This window comes from Gavia stellata, chromosome 4 (assembly GCF_030936135.1).
Source record: "Gavia stellata isolate bGavSte3 chromosome 4, bGavSte3.hap2, whole genome shotgun sequence".
Taxonomy (NCBI): domain Eukaryota; kingdom Metazoa; phylum Chordata; class Aves; order Gaviiformes; family Gaviidae; genus Gavia; species Gavia stellata.
Genome location: NC_082597.1, coordinates 62907025 through 62930229, shown reverse-complemented (window position 1 = coordinate 62930229; position 23205 = coordinate 62907025). Strand labels below are relative to the sequence as shown.

The 23205-nt window shown below is 37.5% G+C and overlaps 2 protein-coding genes across 3 annotated transcripts in view; one reads left to right on the top strand and one right to left on the bottom strand.

The window, feature by feature from the left end:
• NUP37 (nucleoporin 37) overlaps nt 1–11712 on the bottom strand; it is a 29150-nt gene extending 17438 nt beyond the window's left edge. The window contains exons 1-3 of the mRNA XM_009822382.2: nt 11498–11712; nt 9158–9282; nt 8111–8183 (exon numbers count right to left, since the gene is read on the bottom strand). Coding sequence (XP_009820684.1) covers nt 8111–8183; nt 9158–9282; nt 11498–11653 — 354 coding nt within the window. The 5' untranslated portion in view covers nt 11654–11712. The remainder of the gene's footprint in view (nt 1–8110; nt 8184–9157; nt 9283–11497) is intronic.
• Nucleotides 11713–14624: 2912 nt separating this feature from the next.
• The window catches only part of PARPBP (PARP1 binding protein), a 52237-nt gene continuing 43656 nt past the window's right edge, over nt 14625–23205 (top strand). For both annotated transcript variants that reach the window (XM_009818759.2, XM_059816204.1), the window contains exon 1: nt 14625–14774. In XM_009818759.2, coding sequence (XP_009817061.1) covers nt 14625–14774 — 150 coding nt within the window. The remainder of the gene's footprint in view (nt 14775–23205) is intronic.

Genomic DNA, 23205 nt, shown 5'->3' with positions numbered 1-23205 from the left:
CACCCATGGATGGCAGCCGAGTGGGAAAAGGGACTTTTGTCTTTAGTCTGAGCAGTCAAACAAGTTGAGCCACTAAGGGGTAACCCATATGGAAAAACCCGGCCGAAACTTGTATTGTTTTCCCTTTTCAGGAATGATACCAGGAATGATACCAGCACACGTCCCCTGAAGATCAGGTTAACCATCGAAGGACTGATTATCCTTCTCGCAGGAATAATCATTGCTAGCATGAACCAAATTCAATTCACACTCCAACAAGCTTGACCCACAGGGTGGAGACCCTCACTTCTTTTATTTATGCTAATCAATACGGTAACTATAGTCCATTCTGCACCATACATGTTTCTCAGTTGTGGGTGCAATCTACTGTAACAGCAATTATAAGGGAAGGCAATGAGGGAACCGTGCCCACTGAAATTTGAAAAGTAATTTGGGATAATGCAACTAAATTTGAAAGGGAATTCCAGTCCTGGTGACATCTCATCAATTTCACTTAAGACCCTACCAACAGTAAAACCACAGCTTTTGTTTTGACAATACACAGTGCTTCGGTATACACCATATACCCAATCATTACGCTAGGATTAAATCACAATGGAACTGTACTCTACCCGTTAGAACATAAGAGCATAGGCTGAATGAGATGGAAACAAATGGCATACTATTGATGTTGATGCATGTGTTGTATGAGAACAACAGGAATTCATTTGTGAAAGCAATACCATTAAGGCCCAAGACATTTGTCTTGACACTGAACAAAATATTTGTCATTTTGAAACACATCCTGATGAAATCCCTGAAACTACTTATCTATGTTGGAAATGGATGTATTTGTATGAGAACCCTTTGTGATTCTATACTTGCAGACAACACCACTACAGAGACATATAATCACTCAAATATCTGAATTTGTAATTTTACCGAAATTATGGGATGTGACTTTAACTCTTCAACTCCTGTCACAACTCACCAATTGTTACAATCCAACTATATATTGTATCAAGATGTATTGCCTATCCCCACTGGAATTAATTTTACATTGGCGAAGAAACTGTTACAACATGATGACCTGAAACAATTGCTAAAACGAATTTGGAACAACGGACAAAAAACTCTGATTACCGTCCATCAAAATGCAGAGAAGATATACCGTATCTTGGAAAGAGTGAAGAAAGACGGAGAACATCACTGGTGGGATACCTTATTTGGATGGTCACCAACAGCAACAGGACTCTTGAATCGGATGTTACATCCCATCATAATTTTATTAATTTTTGTTGTGTTATGCTTGTTGCTAAACATTGTTCTATATGTTAGAGTGTGGAGAATATCTACATGGGTAGCACTGCTACAAACACCTCTTCACATATATATAATACTACTTAATCACATTTAACAAAACATTAGTAATTAAGTAAACCAACCAAAAATTTCCCTCAAATTATAATTGGAATACGGCATTAATCTGTTTATAGGCACAGAGGCAAGAGGCGACGACACCACCACTCTGTGAGGTGCAGATGGATTGACTTTAGTCATGGGGTGGATTATGGTAGTGCATTCCTTCCCCCCCTCTCCCCTGGACCACTCTACACTTTCAGAAATTCCAGCTGGGCCCTGGCCTTTGTGTAACAAGTTGGGCAGTAAGTGTCCCCTGACCATACCAGCAACTCTTGCATGGCTAAGGCAGGGAATAGCACTGACTGTACCAGGCACTGCTGTTACCTGACTGAGGTGGGTAATGAGGGTAAGAATAATGGAATAATCAGTCATTCCCCAACAACCCTGGGACATTCCTTATCTGGATCATAACCCAAGTGGAACAACACCATGGTTACTGAAATTCCATCATTTTACTAATGACTAAAGCCAATCATCTTGCAAACATATAAACAGTGGTCCCAAGTGAGACCCTTTGAGCTCTCCTGGACTGCAGCGTGCTGCGACCAGCATCTCCCTCAAGTGGGACGCCTCTCAGAGCTTTGCAAACTCTCTGGTTTGTGAAATTTTGGAGGACCATGACCTGGGATAAAACTCTCTCCTCCCTGAGACAACACTAGCCCGTTGAGGAATGCCAAGACACTTGAAGTGAGTATTTTCACAGAACTCAAGGGGAATTTTTAACAGGTACCTTTGTATATATCTATAGCTGTATGTCTCTGTGAGTGTGTGTGTGAATCAATTTGTAATCAAGCTATTATTGTGATTAGCTTGCTTTGTAAATCTTAAAACTAATCTATGATTAAGTGTTGCTAAAATCTTATGCTTTACCTCAAACTGTGAATGAACCTCAAATTGCTGCTAAATACACATAATACAAGTCTGGGACTAGAATTAGACCTAGCTGCACCTAGACTCCTCTCTAAGAAGGAGTTCAGAAAGCAAGGGGGTCTACTCCAAACCTCGTGACTCACCGGGAGGGCATCCCTACTCTCTGTATTCCCTTCACTAGACATAAACCGTTGCCCAAGTCTGGGACTAGCATTAGACCTAGCCGCACCTAGACTCCTCTCTGAGAAGGAGTTTAGAAAGCAAGGGAGTCTATTCCAAACCTCATGACTCAACAGAAGAATTTTTTTATCCCTTGTACCCTCTCTTTTCCTTTAGACATAAACCATTGACCAAGCCTGAGACTAAGTCTGGATTCAGCTGCACCTAAACTTTTCCTTGAGAAGTTTAGAAAGCAAGGGAGTCCATTCTGAACCTTGTGACTCAGTAAGAGGGTCTTCCCTATTCTTTACCCCTTTTGTTTCTCCACACTCTCTCTCTGTATAAATCATTCTAAGTTGATTCTAATTTGATTTTCCTTTGTATGTTTTAGTAAGTAGTAGAGTGAACCTTGCCATGGAATTCTGTCAAGTTGCATTTTTATCAACTTCTAGTAAAATCGCTTTTACCAATACCCTTGATGGTGATTCTTTAAGTAGCCTAAACCATTCATTCACGACACCCTGTTACTGTGTAATTCTTCTCACCTGAAGCTTCTTAATCACATTTTTATTTCAAAGTACTGAGAATAATTTATCTATAACAAAAACCAACTTAGCAGTATAGCTTTTCTGAATAAAAGCAAAATCCCAGTTTTAGTAAAAATTAAAAGTTAGATAATTCTTATGTATTTCGAAAGCTTTTCAGCTATCTTGGCCATAATATCAAGAGATCTTTTTTTCCTCAATTCTATTAAGTGTTTTGTACTTATCTACAAACATCAGTAATCTTTGGAGGTTTAGAGTATCCTCAAAAACCTAAGTGAAAGAACTTACACACATTTAGCATTAAGCAAACATGCAAAACTCATCTCATTTAGGGTGCAGTCAAATTTTAAAGTACACTCAAATTCATTCACATGGGGGCTAGGTATGAATAAATCATCTCTGGTCTCATTAGAAAATGTGGAGCTAGTTAAGATATCAGTTTGCTCCATCTGAGGATTTACATGTATTTTTTCTCATTAATTACATCTATGGTCTTTTTGACAGAAATCTCACTTAAAATTTTAAGTCAGGCAAATGTCCTTATGTAGATGTTGTATCTGTTACTGTTCCATCCTCTTCAGTCCCACTGATTAAGTCTCAAGACATGGCTGCTCTTGTTTTGCCCAACAAGGTATCATAAAAAGGAGACAAAAATATCCTCTGGATAATAGCATGACCTGGAGATATGTCAGAGAAAAACAAGGTCGAATGGAAATAACCAGTTCCACAGGTTTCTGAAAGGAAAACACACTATCTGTTCTCTAAGTGTAGCTATTCTGAGGAGCAAATGCAGAACTGATAAAAAAAATTAAATGTCTCAAGCATAACTAAATCCCCCTCTCTAAAAATTTTATGAATGCCTCATCAATTCAATACAGAAACATTTTCAGCAGCCAACTTAATTTTTTCCAATAGCTCATAATTTTATTAAAGCCTAATGGATTATACTAGAACTAAAGCATCCTAAGATGATGCTAAACTATTTAGACAGAAATGCCAATTCTTTTGAAAATTTTCAGCATTCTGAATTCAAATATCCTGTCTCATTTTACTTCCACAGTTCTGATGAAATATGCTTTTTATTAAACAAAATTTGAAGCAGGAGAAGGAAGCCACAATTTGTTTCCAAATGAAAACCTCAGAAGAAGAAAAAGATTTCATGAAGATCCATCAGTCATATTTTACCTTTTGTTTGTTGTTCTGGGCTTGATCCAACCCATAAATTTTGGATTACTCATGTTGACAAAGTAATGGAAAACTCAGTATGCTTCAAGTTCCTTGTTGATAATTACATCAAGACAGTTTTTCCACTGGGAGAACAGAGTAAGATTACTCCATCTATCCTTCCACAAGCAACACATACTAATTGTCCCTCCAGAAGCAACAAATACTAATTGTTTACTATAAAAGACAAAATGTTCAGAGATTACATTTTGACTGTAATCACATATTTCCTTCAGCTTTGTTTGAACATCTTGTACCTCTCCTGAAAATCCCATGTGTAAAGTGTGCACCATACAATGGATCAAAGTCTTCCATGTGTTCCTCGTGAGTTCAACCTCAGGTTTACGAAATAGCTTTTCTGCGGTATCAGTTGACTGTTACTAAGAAATCACTGTATCAAACGTTACTGAAAGCCAGCTCAGCATAGCCTACCAAGTATTTGTGGATATCTGAGATTTTGCAAATACTTTAAATCTGAGTTAGCTGTTACTTTTTTCTTGACAAGAAGTATGTAGTACAATGATCCTCCAGGTATAAGAAATTAAGATGATTACCTGGAGAAAATATTTTCCACACGTTCTGCCAAAAAACCCCAGAAGATGGTCTCAAAGACAAAATTTCTACCAACATAAACACACTAGTCCACATTCTTCCTTTTCACTAATGAGTTCCTCACTATTAAGTAAAAGTATGTATTTTTAGCTGTTCTCTGATTATTTTTAACATTAGACCAAGCCTGACCCAGTAACAATATGGATTTTTACTTTTTCCTCAGTCTCAGTATATCCTTAATGATGTTCTTAGACTGTTAACTCCAGTGATGGAGCTGGCATAAACAATGCTAATAGCTTCACTGTTAAATTCACGCCAACACTTCTCATTTGTATTGCACAAGCGTGAAACGATCTTTAGCCTTCTGTAGTGTCAAAAAGGAAGAAACACCTATGATATCTTAAGCTGACAAAAATAATATGCTATGATTCTTCTATCTACATTAGACACTGGAGGTGCTTATTCATACAAACTGGAGTTGAATAGTTAAGATATTGTAATTGCTTGTTTCCTTCTGGGGCAAAATAACCTCTGTATTTCTAGTACTCACAGCTGTGGCTGTTCAGCCTAAATACCACACTCTAATGTTCAACACCTGTTGTATTAATGCTCTGTGGTCTCTACACTCACTACCTATCATAAAAAAATTACTCTGATGTGTTATGCAATGAATATACTTTTGCAGTAGAAGTTTACAATACTTTTGCAAGTCAGAGCATTTTGTGTAGAAAGAAGTCCTACGGGTAGATGAATCAGTTCTCCAGTGAACCTTTTTGTATGAAAAATAATTGCTATCTTAATGGAAATGTAAATGTGGCATTTCAAATTTATTTCTAGGCATCCAGTCAAAGCTACTGTGTAATAAATTCCCCTAAATTAGAAGTGCCTGTTTTAAAGTGTCATTTGTGTGACCAGAAAGATATCTTGTCAGAGCTGGGAAAACAAAAACCCATCACAGAAATTCTGTTGTGAAAAAAAAGCACTAAACAGACTGTGCTACTGAGTTGCCCCCTTTGCTTCTCTGGTTGCAATACAGATCATGCATTGATAAGAAGCTAGGAAAGAATCATCTCATCAGGTATATTCAAAATTATTGTTACTTTAAAAGTGTGTTGTTTGTTGTTTGTAATATCATTCCAATTCAGTAATAAACAGCTTACTAGAATTCTTCATTAGAATAAACTTGCTTATTTGAACTTGTATCTTAAAAGTTTAAACTCAAGAATTATCAGAGGTGTGTTTGAGTGAAGTTATAATACTGATTATTTCTCTGGAAGCAATTAGTTCCTAAAGAGCAAAATGGCAGATCCCATTGGTAATTCCTAGTGTTAAGTCTGGGCTGTATCTCACATCAATGTGGAGAGTCTGAAAGCTGGTGTAGACACGAAGTCTACTCTGGAAGTTATGAAAGGGTACCTTTTGCTAAGGACCGGATGATGTAGGGACAGGAAGAGGTGTGAAAGTTAGGAACTATCACAGCTGTAATATTCAATTTTTGGCAAAACCACATAAAATTGTTGATCATTAATTAACCCCCAATAAATATGAAAGCTGTTAATTATTTTTATTAAACATGCGGAAAAAACCACTCATCCATGGCTTGAACCAGTGTCCACTGAAGTCCAGAGACTTCTTACAGATTTTAGTTGATAGCCCATCAGGTCCCTTGTTAATCCAAAATAAATTAAAAATTAGAATTCAGATGCTGAATTTAGCTGAATAGAGACTGTAGTACCAGGTTCATCCATATGTTTGATTATTTCCACTTATTAACCATCCACCATCTACAATGTTAATGATTCCATCCATTCTCTTTCTTTTGCACACTTACGAACAGTTCTATAAATTTCCTAAATTGCAATATACATACATAATTAATAAGTAACTTTACATTCTGCTAAAAAGTTAAAAGATTTAATTCACAACTTAGCACTAAAGCCTGTTGTCTGCAATACCATAAAACTGGCAGATATTATATAAATAGGTAACTTTAGTAAGGAATGACTGACATCAACTCACAAGCAATGAGCATTAAGAACTTTTAGAAATATTTTGTCAGAAGTGCCACCCAAGTTGACTGTAACTATGTCAGTTACCCCACTGCCTGAGTGACAAAGATGACCAAACATGAAAGAAGGAAATTAAGGGTATGTGAATGTATGAAGTAACATAAAAAGCATTTTCTTTAAAGAAAAGATGATCTGTTTTTCAGTAACATCCATCTTTACTTCTCTGCCATGCCTTTATTCATTCCATTATCACTATGGCCACATACGTGACACCTGCAATTCACTTAGCTTCTGTATGACAAATATCATTATCTTACTAACACAAATTACCAAACCACAAATGAAGGTCTATTATTTTCTCCTTTATATTCAATACACAACTCTCACCAAAAGAGGCATTATCATATTCCAAAGCATTAAAAGAGAAGGAACCCTCTCCCTGATTTGTTAGTATTAATTAGACTTACTTACTCTTGGCTGAGACCTCAACAGAACAAATTCCTCCTGGTTAGCACAAACATCTAATTAATATTAGTACTTGGACTGGGACATTGTTTTAAAGGCAGAATTTTGAAGAATAAGTACACATCCAAGTGACATAGGAGTTGACATGTCTTGCAAACAAAAGGTATTCTCCAGGAAACCAATCTTCAGCTTATAAAGTGAAGATAGTATTTAGATCTGGCTTCTTTTCTATCACTGGTTTAAGAATGCTACCATCTACACTGAAAGAAGGGGGAGTGAAACTGTATCTGAAGTAGACATTTCCTTTGTTTCTATCTCAGAAATAAACAAGTGACAGCCTATGGGCATGTTTAGTGTACCTGTCTGCAGTTATGTACTAAATTCAGTATTCTTTCTTTAAGTTTTCTACTATTTGAAAAGGTTGAATTGCAACTTCCAGTTCCCCATGAAAGAGAAATTACTAAATTTGCTTTTCTTATAGAGGAGTCCAATAACCAATACCACATAAAATTTTAAAGGTCTCTATATAAAGGAACCTTATGCAACATGGTACTTGAAATTCACCTGTAGAACATTATGTTTATGAGTATATTTTAGATGATCCATAAGCCTCTACTTGCTTTTCTTCAATTTGGTTAAATTGCTACAGAAATACTTTTAAATCAAAAGATCATGTAGCTGATAATTACAGTTATTCCCACTTCAAAGACAGAAAGGTATATACAATACAATGATTTTCCCTAGAGATGATGGGTGTAGGACCTGTCACAGTTCAGTGCTCTATCTCATACAGTACATTAAGCAAAATGGGGCAGAAGGGCAGTTAAAGATTAGACTTCAGTGAAGACTAAATAATTTTTTAAAAATCAGCTTAGCTGCCCTTACCTTAAATTCATTCTTGTCTTGCAGGTCTGAAGTAAATAGTCTTAACTTCCTATCAGAAGCCGCAGTACAAAACCTACACTCGACAGACAAAGAAAATTCCTTCAGTCAATTAACACTACAATAGTTGACTTTTTATCAGTTTCCCTTCAGTTTAAACCTGCAAAGTGACATGCAAAGGAAAATTCAGATTTTGAAAAAAACCTAAAGCTTCTATTTTAACTTTTCTGCTTTGGCAACAAGCAGTTATAACAGGAACTTATCTATAAAATAGTGTGTATCAAGTGCCAAGAATACTTTTTCATGGAAACGCAGAACATTTTATAAAGCTAAATCTGAATCAAGTATCAATTACCTGAAATATCTCTTATAACTGCCATTGAAACTCCCCTTGGAAGAAGTTGCAGAGCACAAAAAAGAACCCTCATTATCAGTGTTTTAAAATACCGAAACAGAAGTTCATAAAACAATTTCTAACATATTTTAAACAAAAGACTGTACAAAAATGCAGCAGTAAGCAACCATCATAATTTTTAAGAGGCTTACAAGCTATTAAGAACATTTTACTTCTTAAGTGCATATTTAATAGCTAACTACCTTTCTAGATTTACACCTCAATGGGTCTCACAAATAGCATCTGACCTACTCTTAAACACAGCCCATACTATGCAGACCATTACAAATAGCTTTATAAAGTAGGCCATTACAATAGTCTCATCCTTAGTAAAGTTCTTAAAAGAATTCCTTCTTCACAGATGTACAAAGAAAGAACTAACTACATTTTAGGTCTATTAAAATAACAAATAAGGAAAAAAAAAAAAAAATTTACTGCCAGTTCATTGGGGGGAGGGGCAAGGGGCACAAGAAGTAGAACAAAAAAAGAATGACTCTAACAATGAAAATTGTGATCTACTGAAGTGTTCAGAGACTTCGTCAGTGATTTCTAAAGAGTTAGATTTCACCCATAAGCTTTAAACTTGGTCCAATATTAAGGAATTGGGGAAAACAGATAAGAGACAAGGATTCATTGTACTCATGTATTATAAATACCTTATCTGGGGAGGTAAAGCATCAAGTCTAGTTTCTGGACTCCATGCTATGGCATCAACTCGGATTCCATGATGAAACGTTCTTAGTGTCTTATATTGCATGCCTTCCACTTCCGCATCCTCCTCCTACAGAAATATCGTGGTTAGCTAATCCAGAACAATGTCTTGATGACTTCTAACAATTCAGATTGATATGAAATTGAAAGGCTTTCAAAATTACATGTATTTGGGTTCTTTTCAGATTGTAACACCCTCAAAGTGAAAACCTGGAACACAGAGAAAGTATTAATGTGAAATATGTAAGTACTTAAAAATACATGAAACTATTGCAGTCTCAAGCCAGAGGCCAACGCAGAGCACAAAAATCAGAACTGAGCTACAAAGATGCTGAGCCCATTCTTTGTCGAAGTAGTATCTTCACAGATACAACTGAAGCCACTTATAATAGCACAGTAAGTAAGTACACACTGCAATGACAAGAAACAATGGGAACAGAAGCAAGCATGTCATTTAAGCTATCTTCTCTGCAAGTTGTTTTTACACTATGGAAAAATGCTACCACTTCTAGAACAACATTATTCAAACAGCAGGAGCTAGGAAAGGTATCCTCTGTCATCTAATATGACTAAAATTACTAACTTGTCTATTCTTCTCACTGGTGAGCACACTGGATGGTGGGAAAGATGAAACAAGACTTGGGAGTTGTGGACTCAGCCAATCAGTTGATATCTAAAAAACTTTAAAAAGTTTTCAAAACATCTAATGGAGCACCTCAAAGGATATTTCTACAAAATTTTCTCTATGTCACAATTCTGCTTTAAGGTAAAGAACCTATCTCTATGCCCTCTGTATAATGTAGAGGCTAGGAAGAACCTAGCTGAGAAAGCATGAAATTATCCAGAGTTTTTCGAGTGCTTCTTGAAGCAAGGAACAAGAATAGCATTTTCTTCCCCTACTTTGAAATATTCAGTGACTCCACATGAAAATTATAGAAAAACTACCTTGTACCAGTGGTTGTCAAAATTTTAATAAGTTTCTTTTCAAGGCCTACACCAGAAACAAGATAGAGGGCAATACAGATGACAACAGTTTTTTGTGGTTAGCACTAGGTGCTTTTTCAGAAAATTTCTAACAGTAAGACTTTGAGGAATAATAATAATAAAAAGACCAGTTATGCTGCTATTTATATTAGATAAAGTACAAAAATAATACTGTATAATAGAGAAGCGAGTTGAAGAAAAAAAGCTTAAAAATAGATGCCAAAGATAACAGTTGTCTCCTATTGATTTTCAAGCATCTAGGCAAAAAAACCCCTAATTAAAAAACTTATACAGTATAAAAATATACAGTACACAGTATTTTACATTTAAAAAACTTTCATAATATGATGACTCTAAATAATTTCAAGGTGAGAAAACATATTTTACTGTTTCTAACAGTCTGTGAGAGAGATCCAACAAAAACAATTAGGAAAGCAAAATAAAAAATTAGGTAATTATTTCTACAGTCCTTCCTTAAAAGAAATATCTATAAAATTAACACAGACACTTTAGTTGTAATCTTTGTGGTGTTGCAGGCTAGCTGAAAGCTTTAGAAGATAATTTAATGTAAATAGCAAATGTACACAGAACAAAATATAACTGCAGAAAAGAAGCCAATTACCCTGTGATGATAAAGAACAATGAACATACAGCAAATATTGTCATGTATTTCCAAAGTTGTGCACTTAAGTCCTCAGACAGCCGTCAGCAACATTAGCAAGAGATACTAAAATGGGATTACTCTTCTAGTAGAGCACTCCTGTTTTCTTTGCAGTCTATTCAAGGAGCACAGTGATAGGACAAGAGGTAATGGTTTTAAACTGAAAGAGGGTATGTTTAGATTAGATATTAGGAAGAAATTCTTTACTCTGAGGGTGGTGAGACACTGAAACAGGTTGCCCAGAGAAGTTCTGGATGCCCCCTCCCTGGAAGTGTTCAAGGCCAGGCTGGATGAGGCTTTGAGCAATCTGGTCTAGTGGAAAATGTCCCTGCCCATGGCAGGGGGGTTGGAACTAGATGATCTTCCCTTCCAACCCAAACCATTCTACGATTCTGATCAAAAGGAACTTTATACCAGCAGAATGGTAATTTATACCAATGTGTATTTATATATATATACACTTACTTTCTCGAAGAACAAATGTCACAGACTTGTTAATGTAATAAACAAGTAAAACCCTCCCCTGATTACATAGGGAGAGGAGGAAACAGAAAAGTGACCAGGGTCTTTGTGCAGTAGAGATGCTGGCAAAGTAAGTTTCAGGAATTGAGTAATAAAATCAACAGTAACACAAACTAACCTGAAATCTGCACGTCCCAACAACTACGTAATTACTGCCACCATATGCAATGAGGGAACATGCATCTCCACTATCAAATGGATTGAATTTTACCACATGCACATAATCTTCACAATCCACAGTGTAAGCAGTGTTTCTAGTAGAATCTTGCTTCATTTTCAGTGGACTAAGTCAAGGTATCATGGAAGTGATGTCTTCTCCAGAATGAAAATCTACATTCCTACACAAAAAGATTTAAAAAGCATGCATTACTCATTTGCATGAAGAAAAAATGTAAAAGGTATTTGTGGCACAACAAATCAAAATTTCCTGTAACATCATATTTAAGAACACAAAAGCTGCACTTAAGTTCATTATTTTTAGATGCAGTGTGTAGCTTCATCAATCAAAAGATTAACCAACCTAACTAACATACATTCAAAACTGTCTTTACAGACTTCAGCAGTAAGTGCAGATTTTGTGCTACTGTTGGCAACCCAACACCAAGACTAGAAATTAAGTAACTGTACACACCAGAAAAGTCACATACAGAATTTTTAAACTTTCAACCAAATACAAGAAATAATACAGTACTACCTTCAAATTCTCTTTACTTGTGTACTTCTTTAAAGACTGCATGTGTTTAACTAAAAGCAGAGTTAATCAAGGCTGCAAAACTGTAAATGAAAATACTATCATGCATAATATTTAAACATGGTTTTATGCCTTAAGCCACCCCAACTGCGGACACAGCACCTACACCTCTGTGTACCAAAGAACTTGTACTTTACTGTATTCAACCAATTTTCAAGAAAATCAGATTCCTGTGCTAGAACACAAGAGGCTGAGATACACAACTGATTTCAGAATCACTCCTTTTAGTCCAAGTACAGATTTGACACTAGTTTAAGCGTTTTTGGGAAATCAGACCTTTAATTACACACCATGTGGAAAAACAGCTCTAAATCTCAGACCTTTGACAGATTTTGCTGTGTTAACAATCTGAAGGTTTCAGCATCCAAAGCTGAATGTTTTGCTTGGGAGCCACCCAGGCTTGACACGGGCATCACTGAGACGCAAAAAGGCTCTCCATAGTTGCAATGTTTATTCATTAATTAATAGGACAAACCACCACATTAACACAAATACTTTAGCCATATAACTTGTACAGCTGTGCTCCTAAGGCCAAATGCAAATTTTAACCCTAACCAGTTTTCTTCCTTTAAGGCTTCCCATGAACACAAGCCACTAGACTAGCTTTAAGTGAAAACACCAAGAATGCTATTAGCTTCATTCCTTTAGGAAAAACAACTGGGGCAACTGAGCTGTGTGGGTGCCCGTTACCCACCCACCCCCTTTAACCTCCTACTCCCTCCTTTTCCCGTCAGGGCCCCGCTGCTACTGCCGAGCGAGGCTGCCAGAGACTGCGCCTGTCCCACAGCGCTACCGGCCCTCAGGCAAGGGCGAGAGCCCTGACTCGTCCGCACAGCGGCTGGGCCGGCCCGGCTCCTGGGCCTGACCGGGCGAAGCTCTGAATTCCCCCTCACCCCGGGACGGGACGCCCGTCTCACGCGCACCCCTGCAGCCCCAAATCACCCACCAGCACCGCCACCGCCTCTCCCGCCAACAGCTAGCAACACCTCCCACCCCGGGAGCAGCAACCCTGTGCTTCCGGGTCAACGTCTCCCACTCTCTAATTGGGCAGCTGCGGAGGATTTAAATTTAAACCGCCGGTGAGGGCGGCTGCGGGCTCTAGCCGCCTCTCTGCGAGCGGCTCTGTCCTCCGGTCACACCGGTAGCTCCGCTAGAAAAACAGGAGTGCTTCAGTCAGCCGGCGGGCGGGCTGTAAAGACTGTGGTCCTCCTCTGGGAGAGGCGGAGGTGCCGCGGCTTCGCGTTGTGCCTGAGGCGGGGGAGCTGCGCAAGGCTGGACCGTGGTGAGGGGGCGACCCTGAGGCGGCCATAGCCGCCAGTTGTCAGCTGGGGGAGCGGCACGGGGGCGGCGGCAGTGGTGGTAGTGTCCGCTCTTAGGGTGTAGGATTTGGGGCTTGTTTCGCAGGCTTTTTGGCTTGTTCTGGCTGTTCGGCTGGGCCCTAGCTTCAAGTGACAGGTCTTGTGCCTTGGAAACCTCTCAGAGTTGGGGCAGAGAGAGAAACGCCTCTGGAGAGATTTTTGTCTGCCCCACGTTGACTTGCACCTGCCTGCCTGTTTCGTTCATGTCAATGTAAAATAATAAAGTAGGTTGTCCCCTTCAAACGTTTTGGAGAGTTGCTGTTACACTTTTGCTTGTTACCTGATGTCTCCTGTTTTCCCTGCCTCTCTCCCATGCTTCATCATTTTTCCTGATTGTACCAATCACCAAAAAATCCACTGTGGACTGTGCCTTAGCTAGGTGAAATAAGAGGAAAGGTTGCTTTTGTGTTCTGAAAGTAAACGGTATGGGTATTGCTCCTGTACTGTCACTACAGTGTTAGGGAACTGTGTTTCAGGAAAGAACAAGTTTAAGGAAGGCAGATTTTTTTAAAGATTCTCATCTACCTGTGTGTTGAAAAATGCAAGAAGGTGAAAAAGACCAAAGCATGAAGCAGTCAAATTCAAAACTGATACTGAAACTCATTGCCAAAGGAAATAGGGGAGATAATGACTTATGGAATGAAAAAAGACTATGTAGGTAACAAAAGCATTTAGAGAAGTCTTTGTTAGTGAGTTCTAGAAATATTAAATCTCTTGTTTCCAGGTTTAAAACATTCTGATAGACACTGGTCTGAATGTATAGTGAATGCAGCTAGTACAGAAGACACACTATGGGGCATTCAGACTGGCTGTTTTCAGAGACCGGAAGACTTGTATTTGTGATAACATTTATTCTTTTATGTTGGCATAACGTACAAGGAAAGAAAGGGGTCTTCATGAAGACATGTCATACATAAGCACTTTTAACCTCTTATATTCATAGTTGCTCTGTCACAGTGAGGTGGGTCTCACTAGACTTTTGATTTAGTGGGAAGAGTTTATTCTAGGAACGTGATCTGCAAGAAGATACAACAGGATTTCCACAGCTTTTTGGAAAGTGAAGATGCGCATAGAGCTCTTACATAGTTATATTCATTTTTATTTATCTTAATTATTTCTGTCTTCTCTTCTAGGCAATGATTGTTTTCCAGCAAAAAATTTTAAACTTGATCAAGTGTTTCAGAAGACAATGGCCTTTATTTTCAAACTCTGAAAGGACTACTGTGTGTGGAGCAGACTGCATGCTGATGGTGTTACAACTGTCAATGGCTGAAGTCAATAAGCAGGTTAGCATTCTTTCAGTATGTTCTTGGTACTTAGTACATCTCAAACTTGGTTCACTTACTGGACTTTTTGCTTAGGCACCTACTTGAAATGGCCGTTTTGGTCACTTCATTGTTGTTTTAACTGAGGGTCAGATGCAGCAAGGCACTAAAATTAATATGATTAAGCACACTGTTGAATCAGGGCTTAGGAAAAGAACCGCAAGACAGGTGGCAAGATGGAAGTGTTTTAAATGTGTAGCTGAGTTCTAAACTTTAATACTAAATACTAGTGTGTTTTTCCTGATCATGTAACTTCTGTTTATTTCCGTCAAATGTTTCTTCTGTGATGTAGATCAGGGTGGGAGTAGTGTGGCATTTGGGATGCTTCTTTTTTTCTGAGTGCTCTGAAAATGCTTTGGAATTATGAGAAGAATACGAGTATAAAACTGATTTGGTATAAGCTGCATGAGTTGTGCTTGCAGCAGTCCATTCTTGGCTGCTGTTGTTCCTGAGGTTTGTCAGATGAAGACCTAAAGATATAAGTTGTGAGTGTGCACCCAGTACCAGTAGGAAATATATGGCCTTCTTTGCATGTGTACAAGAAGTGTCTGTCAAATGATGAATAGGGGATGTAACCCTTAGGTGTCTCTGTAAGAAGCACTGTGGCTTGTCACAGCTGGAAGGTTGGACACTAGCAATCCTCTGAAATGTACCAAAAACTATTGCAACATACAGTCAGGACTTTGCACATGTCTCATCTAATGAGAACAATTGCAATAGTCAATTTGATAATCTAAAGATATCTTTTTAGGTCAGTAAGCTTAAATATTGATGAAAACAAATTACCATTTTTGGAAGACTTACCCAAATGTTGCATAGTAAATTAAACACATAGCACAAATCTTTAGTTAAAAAAAAAAAACAAAATCAAACACACTACAAACAACAAAACCACACCAAAACCAAACTCCTAAACCAACAAAAACCCCCAAACAAACAGAAAACCCACTTCAGTTTGTGCACTCCTGGTTGCACGTATTATTTAAAAAATTACCACTTGTATTGGAAGAAGCTTATATCTTGGAAGAAGTATTTCCAGAACCCCTCTTTAACCTAACTGAATCACCAGAAAAAGCTTTGTAGTCTAAAATGTGCAGAATGGAGGTATCTCTTTAAACATTAAATATAAAACTGGTCAATTCATCCCCACTGTAATAAACATCACAGAAGAAATATTAGAATCCCAAGATTCTACATTTGTCCTTCATAGAATGTAATATATTCCATCCAGCATCCCAGTGTCCTCACAATATCTGTCTATGTAAAACTAGAAAATCATTGTGCATCAAAATGAACTCTCAAAGAATTGATAAATGACAATAATGCAAAACTACCTGTGGAGGCAATCAGTGGTTGTCATGTTTGCTCTGATTCTCAAGGGAGAACTACAAACACTTTTCCGAAGCCAACTCTGGGAACTAAAATGTGTTATTCTGTTGAATGCCAAAAATTACTGACATGATAAAAACGATATTTTTATGGTTCATTGCTACTTCTTTCCTAACAGCTTACGATAAGCTCTTTCCTTCCCCTGGAGGTAACTAGTTTATTCTACTTTCTCTTCTTTTCTCCTCCAGCAAAGATTCCTCCCCTCTAAAAGTATCCCTTCTTTCAGAGATGATCTAGCAGAAATTAAAGCAATTATTTTTCAACTAATTTAATTTTGAAACATACTGCTTTTAATTCAAATCTGAAGAAAGCCCAAGTCCTCAAAACCTAATTCATTTTTTCTGATTACACTAGTTGGTCTAATAAGACAAATTAGCAGCATGTATAAACCTTGTCTTGCATATGTGGATTAAAACTATTTTAGCATTTGTGTGTGCTGCCTTCGAAGTTCAATTTATTCAATGGAATGTCCATTTTGATGTTTCTAGTGTTAGAGTAAAATATATCTTGTTCGGCACTGAAACTTCAAACTAAGATGCAGACTATTACAATTGTAGGCATGTCCCTTGTTAGGTCTCTGACTTAAGTACAATAATTTTGTATTGTTGACATAACACCTGTAGAATAGAAGTTGATTATGATAAAGGCAATTACTTGAAGAAAAATAACTCTACTAACAGGCTATTGACTGGCTGGATTGGGGAAAAAAAAAAAAACCACCAACAAAAAAACCAACAAACTACCACAAACAACAAAAACCTGTTCTCTGTCTTCAGGAGCCTGGTGTTTTAGAGTGTTTTAACTTTTATCTGTATCTGCAGTAGAAATGAAAAGTAACAAAGCTTTTTGGAGAACTCCAGAAAAGTTTAAAAGTCTCATAATTTATTAATCTTAAATTTCACCAAGAATAAGGGTAGCAAACAGTGTGATAAACATTGACCAAATAGCAGGGATGAAAGGAAAAAAAATCTATGCTGTGAATTCCCCTGAAAATACTTTGTGTTGTAGCCATGTGGCATCAAGACAAGTAGCATATGGTCTGTGGTGAAAGTTAATACCTTTTACCTAGACTGATTAGTGTAGATCTAAAATCTTGGAAAAATTTCAAGAAGAACCTTTCTTAAGGTTTGGAATAGAAATAAAAATTTTAAAGTTGAAGTTCAGTTAAGGGTAATTGCTTTTAGTTGACTATGTTTGCACCTGTGGATCAGGAGGGGTAGAAGATAGGTTATTAGGACAAATAATCACTTGTCATTTTCAGACCATGGCTGTTTTAGCTAGTAGTGGGGGAAACCAAGACATCATATAAAACCATTTTTTTTTCCACAAGTCTGTGAATTTAAATTCTCAGACTTATCTTAAATATTTTGTAAATCTCTCTTCTAGCACTAGGACTGTGAGACTGGATGAAGTGCTTCATTGATGATTTTTAGAAGTATATTTTCCCTTTAGAAATTTGTGTTTGTCTCTTTCTGATTCTGGATGAAATCACTTTTGGTGTATGGTTTAGTTCTACCCTGTGCTTCCATGAGTGCATTTTGTACACTGAAGAACATTATGTTCTGTTCAGTATCCTGTATTTCTTGAAATGTTTTCCAAAATCATCGTGTTTCCATGTTGACAAAGAAAAATGCAAAGTTGTTTTACAGTGTTACTCCCTTAAACTGTTGTATCTGTCTCCCTTTTGGTAATGAGAGATTCCTACCAATTTTGTAGCAATTTTATGATATGTTGCTTGTAACATATTGTAATGCTACAAGAGACATTGTCTTGGCTGTTCTTCAGTATGATTAATTTCTCACAGAGTCACGGAACAGTTGAGATTGGAAGGGACCTCTGGAGGTCATCTTGTCCAACCCCCCTCCTCAAGCAGGGCCACCTAGTGCTAGTTGCCCAGGACCATGTCCAGATGGCTTTCAAATGTCCCCAAGGATGGAGACTCCATAAACTCCCTGAGCAACCTGTGCCAGTGCTCAGTTACCCTCACAGTAAAAAAGTGTTTCCTGATGTTCGGAGGGAACCTCCTGTGTGTTTCTTTCAGTTTGTGCCCATTGCCTCTCGTCCTTTCACTGGGCATCTTACAAAAGATCCTGGCTCCATCATCTTTGCACCCTCCCTTCAGATATTCATATGCATTGATGAGATCCTCCATGAGTATTCTCTTCTCTAGCCTAAACAGCCCCAGCTTTCTCAGCCTTTCCTCATATGTCAGATGATTCTGTCCCTTAATCATCTTTGTGGATGATTCACTGGACTTTGTTGGACTCTGTCCAGTATGTCAGTTTGTCTCCCTTGTACTGAGGAGCCCAGAAATGGATGCAGTACTCAGATGTGGTCTCACCAATGCTGAGTAGCCTTTTCTACAAGGGACAGGCTCTTATTTGGAAAATAGGTTGAAGTTTTGTAGAAAAAAGGTTGAAGTAATGAATATTTCATTGGATTTTTTTAAAAGCAAATGATATACTGAGACTGTTCTACTGTCTTTCCTGTACCCTGTGTAACCAAATCGTAAGTGGTTAAGTTATTGTTTCTTGTATACTTGTGTTGCCTAACAGCTGGAGTTGTTTTAACTGTGTTAAAACTCTTGCTACTTAAATCTTGAGGTACCCTCCCTAGCTTATCAATAGGACTCTCTCTTCTCCCTCCCACCCCTCTATATTATTACAGGTTTCTGTTTTGAGGGGTGGAAGGGGAAGCAAGAATGTGGTGTGTGGGTTTTGTGTTGTTTTTTTTTTTTTAACTAAGTGTGCGCTAAATTTTCTATCTTGTTTTTATTACTATAGTTGAGTGTTGACTTCAGAAAATAATTGTTTGTTGCTTGGATGAGTAAAATTTTTACTTTGTCTGTTTCAGGATCCTACTGTTGCAACTACTGACTGTTCTACTGACCCATCCATACTGTAGCTCTCAGTCCTCTTTAAACAGAGTATACCTCTACTTTCTTTGACCCTGGTACTTTTCCCCTTGCCCCCTTCCCCCCAGAAAAAAACCAAACCTTGTTGGGTCCCAAAAAATTACCCATGCAAGGTATACTGGTGTTTCTGTAAGCTAAGGATATTGGTTTGTAGCTTCACTGGCTTTGCTTCTGGCAGATTGCAATATAATGACTATCAGATGCTTATGTCTATACACTTGTGTTTATATGTTTCTAAATCTGTGCATGGCACTATCAGCGTTCACTGGAATGGGAAACTTATTCAAAATGCTGCTTTATAGTCCTTTAGTGTGCTTTATGTACCACAGTTTGGAAACTTCTCTCTTGTACGACAGCATATGTAAGCAATGAAGGCTCAGTAGGACTGGAGGAGACAAGACTGCAGAATCACACAACTGGAGGGCAATGCCGGACAACAATACTGCAGTCTAGGAGTATGCCTGAAAACAACACCGGGGTGGTGGTTAAGAACAGCAGTCTTGAACACACATATTCCAAAAATGATTAGTGACCATTTGTTTGGGGAAGGCAGGAGAGAACACAATATTGCTGAAATACACATCGCTTTCTGTTTAAAATAATTTTCTGTCAAAATAGAAGCTGCTTTGCTCTGTAGTTAGTCCTAGAAAGCTTGCAATACCTACAAAATACTAAAAATGGTGTCTTTAGGCATGAAATGTTGCTAGTGGATTTCAGACATTCTAAAATAAGAGTCCAAGGAAACTTAACATACTGCACTACAAAGAAGTGAAGATGCTTTATAATACTTTATTGCTTCTATGCCTATGAAGCACAATACTTGCAATGTCCACCATGGAATGAAAGTATGGAACTTTTGGAACTTCCTTAAGCTATTAGCCAGTTGGCATATGCTTACTGCAAAACACTACATTATTTTTTAAATTAATTTTAAAACCAGAGACTTGACAAATTGACTGTATAAGTAAGAGAATTCAATGTCACAGTGAGCACCTGACCATGAAGGTTAATATCCAGAGTGCAATTTTATTTGGATTTAAAATATTTTTGCACCACTAATACAAACTTCGCTAATCTCTGCAGGTCCTTGCTCTGATGAGAACAGGTTTTGATTTATTGGACACCATATTGAAGTTGTACTTTAACTTGGTACTCCTGGAGGATTTTGTTTCAAAACAAAGTGAGAAAACAACATTTTTTTTCTCCAACCTACTGCTGTTTTGATCTGTTTAAATTGGGTTATAATATGATTACATGTTTAATTTTCTGAGGGACTGAAATGGAAAACAAGTGCTTTTCAGAAAACATATATGCCATTTTAACATTCTGGCAAACTGTGAAATAGCATGCAAGTTCATAGTGCTGAATTATTGTAACCCATGCACAAATTAGAAGGTAAAAAAGTGCTCTGAAAGTAATATGTATGAGTACTCTTTCATTTTCACTCCTAGTTCTTTATCTAGGCAATATAAAAATAGTTGATTTTCAGGACTTTGGAATCTTATATTTAACCAGGTCTATTGTGAAGGTTGTGCTAAGTATGCTAGAACCCTAAGGAGGGATCTTTTGGGCTGGAACAACTTTAATTATTAGAATTGCTCCTGACCTGGTTTTGTATTTAGTTTTGTATTTGGTTGCTAATGGTTTTTGTAGGTAATTATTTAATCCAGATTAAAGTTGCTTAATGTGAAAATGTCATGAAATAAAATAAAACCTTTGCACTAGACAGGAGTTATCTGCCATTATTGGCGTAGCAAAGCAAGGCTTGTCACTCAGTCGCAGGGCATTTATATCATGTTACATAACAAGCGCAATATTATACGGTCGTGTAATTTTTTTGCTGCCATATACTGGGGAATGCTTTAGATGCCAGTAGTATGTACTATTTTTTTGGTTGAAGACTGGAAAATTTGCTACAGTTGCAAAATTACTTGTTGCATCTGTTCTGAGGTCTAAATCAAATAGAAGGACCTCAGCTGAAAAAGTTTAACAGCATGAACTGGGGACTGGTATGTAGATCAAAAAGTAGGTTGTGGATGAAAATGAGGAGTCTCGTTGTGAAAGAGGAGGGGATAAGAGCAAGTGGTAAGGAAGTCACAGATTTCAGGGGAAAGAAGAAGTGGTGGTGGGAAAGTTGGCATCAGGAAGATGTAGAGTATGGTAGTATGGAAAGGTCTGTGCTAAACATGGCTATGAGAAAACAGAGTTTGTGGTGGATATTGGATAAGACACCAAGATTTGGGAGCAAGGTGAAAACAGGCACAGAGTATAATGAGGTATGGGTGTGTAGGGAGGTTAGCAACTCCTGGCTAGAATTTTGGAAATGCAGAGAAAGTACAGGAGTGAATGTCCAGGGTCAGTGGTCAAGACATGAAAAACCGGTTAACAAGTAATTAGTGAATAAAGGACCAAATTCTGAATTACAGAGGCCAGAAATATGTATGTAATCCTACATCCCAAACCCTGTGTTTTGCCTCTGTTACCTTTAGTTCAATCTGATTAGTAGCAGAATTCTCTGCTACTATGTATTTTCACTTATATAAGTAGCATCTTAATGCAGTTTGTTCTTTGTGTGCATAGCTTGGCTTCCAGGGATTGCAACTGATTTTCTGGCTTCCTCAGTGTTGCAGTCTTTAACCATTGACAATATACTCATCTCCTTTATTGGCAGCCATAAGAGACAGGCTCAGATTTCTTGCAGTTCCTTGTACCCCCATGCTGAACTGGAAAACTTGATTAAAGTGTCTGTTGCTCAGTGAGATGATTTTTTTTTTCTTCCCCCCACTCACAGCTGTGAATAACTTGGTTTAAAAACCAGTACTTTACTGAAAGTAAAAAAGGCAATGTTAGGGATTAAACAAATAGGATTATGTATTGTACCTAATTATTTCTTTCCTAGAGTGCAGCAATAAGTGCTCTCTCCTCTAGCTTCTTACTGAGACAACCAGATGGTAGCTGGCTTGCATCCTGCTTCCTTCAGTAACACATAACTCTGTTTGTGACTCAAATAACAGGGCTTTGTCACTTGGCTTGTTTTTAAATTTCTGTGAATTCCAGCTCCACTATCTGTTCCTGTCTGCTGTGACACTTTCACCTTTTTGTTTGCCATTTGTGCTCTGCTGCCATACCTCCAACCATGCCAGGTTTGCTAACAACCTTGGTTCTTTAGTTACTTCTGCTTCATAAATGAGATTACATGTAGAATTATGGACTACATACAGTCTCCCTCATTCTTAGTCTATTCTGTTCTCCCATGTAGAGAGAACTTTTTAAGAAAAGTTTATTCCCTTTTTTCCTTTTATTTTAGAACTGCACAACAAAACTGCACACTTCTTGCTTTACAATTAAGTGTTCACTCATCTAAGAGCATGATTACTTAATACACACCTACATATAAATGTAGTAATAGCAGATGTCCCCACTTTGATGTATATCCTTTGAAAAAAATATGATAAACTGATATGTAAATGAAACATGATTTTAGTCATTCCTGTTGATAAATTTTCTGCTTCTGTCCACCAAGGGTCAACAGGGCACTCACCTTGAGAGTTGGAAAGAAGAAGGGGACTTCTAAGTGTGATACAAGTCTCTTAAGTTACTTTATGATAAATTTGAATTTTCTTTTTTGCCTAGAATAGGAAAAGGTTCTTCAGTTGCTAATAAAATGCTGTTAGTTATTTTGCTACCCATGTATTTGTTGTCATTTACCCACTTTATTTGCTCTTTTAAATTAACTCTCTGTTAATTTCTATTAATTCTGCTAAGTTTCTGATAGGCTGTCGTTCTTTTTTCCTTTTTGGAGGTTGAGGAGAAGGCAGAGGGGCACATGGAATGTTATCTAATAATTTTGACGGGGAGAATGGGCCAGAAGCTGGGTATAAGATTGTAGCCTATACTGTATAGTTTTTGTTTGTTATGGTGCTAGTGACAGATAGGTGTGCATTACTTTAATGTATTTGTTAGATCTATGTAGCAACACTATCAATGTTATGCTAAAGTAAAACTGTACTAGCATGAAAAATAGCTAATATTTTTTGGACATGGCATATGTTTTCTCAGATTACTGCTTGAAGCAAGGTAATGGAGCTG